Source organism: Phoxinus phoxinus (assembly GCF_949152265.1).
Source record: "Phoxinus phoxinus genome assembly, chromosome: 14".
In the NCBI taxonomy this organism is placed as follows: Eukaryota; Metazoa; Chordata; class Actinopteri; order Cypriniformes; family Leuciscidae; genus Phoxinus; species Phoxinus phoxinus.
In genome coordinates this window covers 29,925,627-29,931,626 of record NC_136889.1, presented here as the reverse complement: position 1 = coordinate 29,931,626, position 6,000 = coordinate 29,925,627, and the positions used below count along the sequence as shown (strand labels likewise).

Below are 6,000 nucleotides of genomic sequence, written 5' to 3'. Positions count from 1 at the left end.
CATGCAGCACAGCATGGGAGGGGGGTCACTCTCTTTGGACTGGGAAAGGCACACGGGGCATTGGGCCACGGGGCCCGGGGCCGGCTGGGGGTTGCGGATCTTGAGGCCGGCCGCCAGGACCAGGGCGTCGGGGTCGTCAGTGTAGCGCTGGATCAACAAGTCCACGTTCCATTTGCAATGTATGAGCAGATGCTCGGCCCGGTCCAGATCCAGGCTCAGGGTTCCCGCCACCTGCTGGACGGTGCGCTGCATCAGCTGCTTCACCTCCTCTTGAGTCATCGTGCGACCCATGGAGAACAGCACCGCCTCCAGCACGCCATCCTCCGGGTGCTGCGGGGGAACTATGAGGCTACAGAGGGACACACACACACACACACACACACACAACGTCATTATATGGACTTGAGACACATGAGTTTCTCAGGGAAGAGATTTTGATTCTTAACAGCAGGCCCAGACAGAATCTGCAGACCTTTCCACATGTACTTTGCTAATTTACACATTTAATAGCATTACACTTTCATTGGTCGTTGAAAGAATGACTAGGGAACGCTGCAGCGCTGTTCCATGTGGACTTGCTCATTAACATGTATTACCACATAAAAGCTACAACATTTATCCTGATCAAATATAGATTTGAACTTCCTGATGTTCATCAGTTTTTAATAAGTTACCAACAGAATGATTTCTCAGTATTGATATAAAAATCATAAAATTTGTATGAAATATCAGCTTTAAAATTATTAAAACTGGCACATCCTGAATAAATTTAGGAATAAAAACCTATTTTAGATAAGTATGAATGTGTGAATTACAAAATACTGATTCATACAGCTAAATGAAACGATTCACTACTTTTTACATAGAATAAATGAGCAACAAACATGATTCAAAATTTAAAATATCTTTATTTTTTTTTATGTATTAAACATAAATGCCTTAAATCACTGTTTTCAACATACCTAGCATTTCTATGCTAAAATTCTGTGCTGAAACATAAGTATTTGATTTTTATTTTAAAAAAGTGGACAAAAAGAAAGAACAAATCCCTAGAATACCGAGTCCTTTAGGGCTAGTTCACCCAAAGTCATCATTTACTCAGATGTTATTTCCAAAGGCGTAAGACTTTTGTTAATCTTCAAAACACAGATTTAATTTAGTCCTTTATACATACAGGTATATAAACATTAACACAGAGCACACTGAATATGGTGAACAGAAGCTCAAACGCTCTTGTTTGACACGCAACAACCAATGAGGTTTGTATATCGTCACTCAAGTACAGTTCAGCCGCAATTGACCATAGTTGATGTGCTCCATGCATGTGCACTGATCAATGTTTGTATGTGAATAAAAGCCTAAATCTTCAGAAGATTAGTAGATATTGATTCCTTTTATGATGTTATTCTGAACTTTTTAATACATGAAGGGTTTAGTTGCATGGACTTTCAATGGAGGGAGATTCAAATATAAAATAATATAAAAAAAATATCTTAATTTGTGTTCCGAAAATGAAGGAAAGACTTCTGGGTAAATGACTGAATGCACTAACCCTTCAACTACGGCACAGGCAGGAAATGAGCCAGCTTCAATTTATAACAGGACTGAATTTCAGTCCACTGATGATCACAAATGTTAGTGCCATTTAAAATAAGAAAAAAGCATCTCTTAAGGCATTCCATTGGCCGACGCCAATATTCGCACTGACCCATGAGGAATGGACTAGATCGGTCCTTGCGTAGGTCATAGTTAGTGCAACTGCAGAAGTTAAACCAGATCAAAACATAAAGTAAAGACAAGCAGCAAAACACTTCCTGTGCCAAAGTGAAAATCCTGCCTCACACACACACACACACACACACACACACACACACAGACTGATCTGAGAACTAGTGAGCTGCCTTGCTGTCTACCTTCTATGGCACACACAACCTCTTGAATGATTTGAATGCTCTACATGGGCAGCGGCTCCACATACCCCACAGATAGCTCTCTGCATGAGACACTCAACACAGTGTTGGATGTTAGTTAACGACAAAACATTGTTATTCATGCTGCACATCTTCCTAATAGCATCATGGGCACGTGCATCTAGATAGGCAGCTCACTAGGTTTTGGAATGGAGCAGCACACACAGGAAATTTAAAGAGCTTACAACAACAAAAAAAGAAACCGGACAGACAAGCTACTCGCCCCCGACGAGAGCAACTGTTTGGCATCAGTGCATCTCTCGTTTCAGAAAAAGAAAAGCCCTGAGAAGGGAGGGGAAAAACTTCAATGAAAGCCACGTTCTTCGCCTCCTTTCTTGCACGCGGGTCTAGGGTTCAAGGGTTAAGGGTCATCAGCACACCTGGTGTCGGCATTGCCGCCGCCGCTGCTTGCGGAGCTTTTTTTCCCGTCGATCTTAAAGGAGAACTGCGCCTGGCCCTTTCTAGGTGTGGACGGGTCCTCCATCAAGTACTCCACGATGTGTGGGCTTTCCTCGTTGCGCCGAAGGTAGCCTTTGTTGATGACATGCATGATGCAGGACAGCACGTCGGTAGTGCTGCAGCTGAAGCGAACCGAGGAGCGAGTGCGATCCGCCTCCTGCTTCTGACACCTGTCCAACACCTGCAACAGCACAAGGGACACGCAGAGCAAACACTCATCTTCAGTTGCACGTGTTTCAATGATCACATTTGTTTATAATCAAATCAAAAGAAAAAAAATACATATAAATGACTATTTTCTATTAAAAAAAAAAGACGACTTTCAAGATTATTAGATTTGAATTAGGGCTGGGTATCGATTCAAATTTCAAGAATCGATTCGATTCCGATTCTCAAGATCTTGAATCGATTATCATTATTCGATTCGATCTGATCCGATCTTATATTTTTAAAATCAAAAGTTGTAACTGTTCATGAACAATCAAGTGTTTGTATTAAATAACATTCACAAACATACATTAATGTTGTAAAAATGTATTGTTCACTCAATGTATTGATGTTAGATAAGGCATTAATGTTAATGAATGGTGTCTTAATGTAGTGTTACCAACTAAACAGGAGATAAAACATGTTTTATTTGACTTGACTGTCCTTTTATTTAATCCAAAACTGCCTTCATATTTAAAAGGCCTTTTAAACAAGATACAACCGCACACGATACCACTTTAGGTACATATCGTTCACATATCGCGTTTTATGCGTGTGCAAATTCAGTGAGATGCACTTCAATGCATCTCAACAGGTCATGTGACAAAAACCAGCGGCCTTTCCGTAACATGGAAAGCTCGGCCGAACAGCTGATCATCGCTGTACAGGGCGGCTTTTTATTTCTCATCTCAATGAATATATCTAGTAGTAAAGCTAATGCAAGGGCTTGAAATCAATAAATTTTTTGATGATACTTCCTCGTCAACATGGAGAGCGCAGTTTGCACGAGTTTGCACCGCTTTCTCCTCTCAACAAGCGCGTGCTTTCCCGTTGCGTCTGCCGTTGCTATGCAACCATGAACAGAGGCGCGCCTGGAAAACGAATTTGCACGCGCAAAAAACGCACTGTGAACGGCTCTTTCCTCCTTTCTGGTCAACAAGTGGATTCAGAGAAACCGCATTAGCAGCGCCACCGGTCGCCGTGTCTCAGTGTGTTTATGGGGAAAATGTAGGCCTGTTATTAAATCGATCCTCTGAGTTACGGATTGATCTTTAGAAATGAATATGAAAATCGATTCAGAATTGGTGAATCGATTTTTTCAACAGAGCCCTAATTTGAATCACACATTTTCTGCAGTGAAAATCAGCATCAAAAGCATTACAACAAATGGTATCATTATGTAAATACTTTTCAATTTAAATCATTTATTTTGTTTTTAGTACATTACAGATTTTTTTTTTACATTACAGTAATAATATTAATATGAAGGAAAATTAGGGCCCTATGAAAGCAGGTAAAAAAAATCTAAATTCAGTTTTTTTCCGTTTAAATTTTTTTGGGGGATTCTGCTCGTTTATGATGTAACAATAGTTTTTCTCAAATTAAATGGTAAAACGCTGATAAAGTGTCTCTCAGAGCGGCTCCGAGATAAAGTTCATGCAGTCCTCATATAGTGAGGCGCGCGTTTCAGTGATTCATATTTAAATAGTCTTTTTGCGGTTTAATATTCACAGACCCTAGTCTATATCGTGATTTGAATTAAGTGTACTGACATGCTTTTTATTTGTTCATCAAAAATTTGACAAATTCCATGAAATTCCACGTTATACAGTAAATTCTGTTTTTATGACTGGATTTCGCAACTCCATCCACGTATTCTGCATCGCGGAAAATTATGCAACTTATAAAACAAATAAATAATAAATAAAACACAATAAAAAAAATGTAAAAACAGGTACTAAAATTAAAATAGGCCTAACAGCAAAACATAATGTCTATTGATTTTAGAATTAACTATTCATTTGGACATGATCTTAAAGGGCACCTATTATGGAATTTTGAAATTTACCTTTCATGTAGTGTGTAACAGATCTAAGTGAACAAAAACATCCTGCAAAGTTTGAAATATGAAAGTGCACCGTATATAAAGTTATTGTCCTTCAAAAGTGAGAGTCGACTCGGAGTCATTTTTATGAATCGTTAGAAGACCGAAGCTTTTTCTCTGACTAGATGACGTCAACTTGTCAAGTTATTTGAATACGATACGCCCACTTATTGCGCTCCAAGGCCAGCAGAGAAACATCATGGCGACGAGACGCTGTGTTCTGAAGTGCGACTCAAAAGCCAACTTTCTTCATCTGCCCAAGGAGGAGCATTTGAAGATTAAGTGGCTACAATTCATATATACAACTATACCACAGAAGTATAGTCCGAGCCTTGTGCTTTGTTCGCGCCATTTTGAAGACGATTGCTTTTTAAATGCAATCAAACTTGGATTCGCGAGCCGGCTGATATTGAAGGAAGGTTCAGTTCCAAGTGTATTTGCATCAGCTTCCTCCTCCGTATCACAACCTGTAAGTGTTATTAATAATTGTTGCTTTTATGTTTTATGTAGCATGCTTAATTATTATTTTGTTTGTTGTGTAAGCACCGTTTAGCTTCTAGGTCTTCAATGGCAATTGTATTGATATGTGAAGTGTTTGTCGTTGTTTTCGGAGTTGTCTTAAAGAATAGAATAATACCTCGTAGTAACGTAACTGCATTTTTTTTTTTTTTTTTTTAAACGTTATGTTTATGCATCGGGCTAATGCAAACAAAGACTGATTGTGCTTTTACAATATGAACTCTGGGCTATGCTCGCTAACATAACATTAAATTATCTTATTTTTAGTTTTTTACTACAAACTACAAAGCAGTGGACTATAATCATTATTATAACACGATTTAATTGATAAAAGCATCATTGTACTCGGTGTTAAACAATAAGTATTATCTCTGTAAACACTGCTGGGTCATCTGACCAATCAACGCAGATTAGCGTCGCGCAGAGGAGGGGTTTGGAAAAACGAGTCGTTGAACGAATAATTTGGGAGTCGGTGAGCAAATCAGGTAAAAATAAATGCATATTATACGAAAACAAAAAAGTGTTTTTTGACATTGCATGCATGTAAAACTGTTGTTGGGGACTCCCTAAACAACATTAGGAACATTTTAAATGTCATAATAGGTGCCCTTTAACAGGTTTGTGAGTATTGTAACAATTTTATTTATTTATAATTTATTTACACTTTTGCAGATTCATACTTTACCTTAAACACCAAATTGTCAATATGCATCTCCTTCTCAATCTTCATGATCTGCACAATGAGACAGTAGACGTAGTTCCTCTTCCTCTCTAGTGTGAGCGCAGCATCTTCATCCACATTCAGGTAGGTCTGCCTGGGAAGCAGGAAATGGTAACCGTGTTTGTCTGAGCTCTCCGAGAGGGACTTCTCGTTCAACCTCAGGACCCCTGAAAAGACCATCACAGCGTTTTTATTTCAATTCGATTCAAGTGTTGTTTTGATAATTCAGAAATAAATAC

General features: G+C 38.9%; 1 protein-coding gene across 4 annotated transcripts in view; it reads right to left on the bottom strand.

Annotated features, from left to right (window-relative positions):
- cul9 (cullin 9) overlaps positions 1–6,000 on the bottom strand; it is a 58,519-nt gene that overhangs the window by 8,954 nt on the left and 43,565 nt on the right. For all 4 annotated transcript variants that reach the window (XM_079634628.1, XM_079634629.1, XM_079634626.1 and 1 more), the window contains 3 exons: positions 5,726–5,928; positions 2,351–2,610; positions 1–349 (listed from right to left, as the gene is read on the bottom strand). The exon at positions 1–349 is cut by the window's left edge and continues 15 nt beyond it. In XM_079634628.1, the coding sequence (XP_079490754.1) occupies positions 1–349; positions 2,351–2,610; positions 5,726–5,928 (812 nt within the window). The remainder of the gene's footprint in view (positions 350–2,350; positions 2,611–5,725; positions 5,929–6,000) is intronic.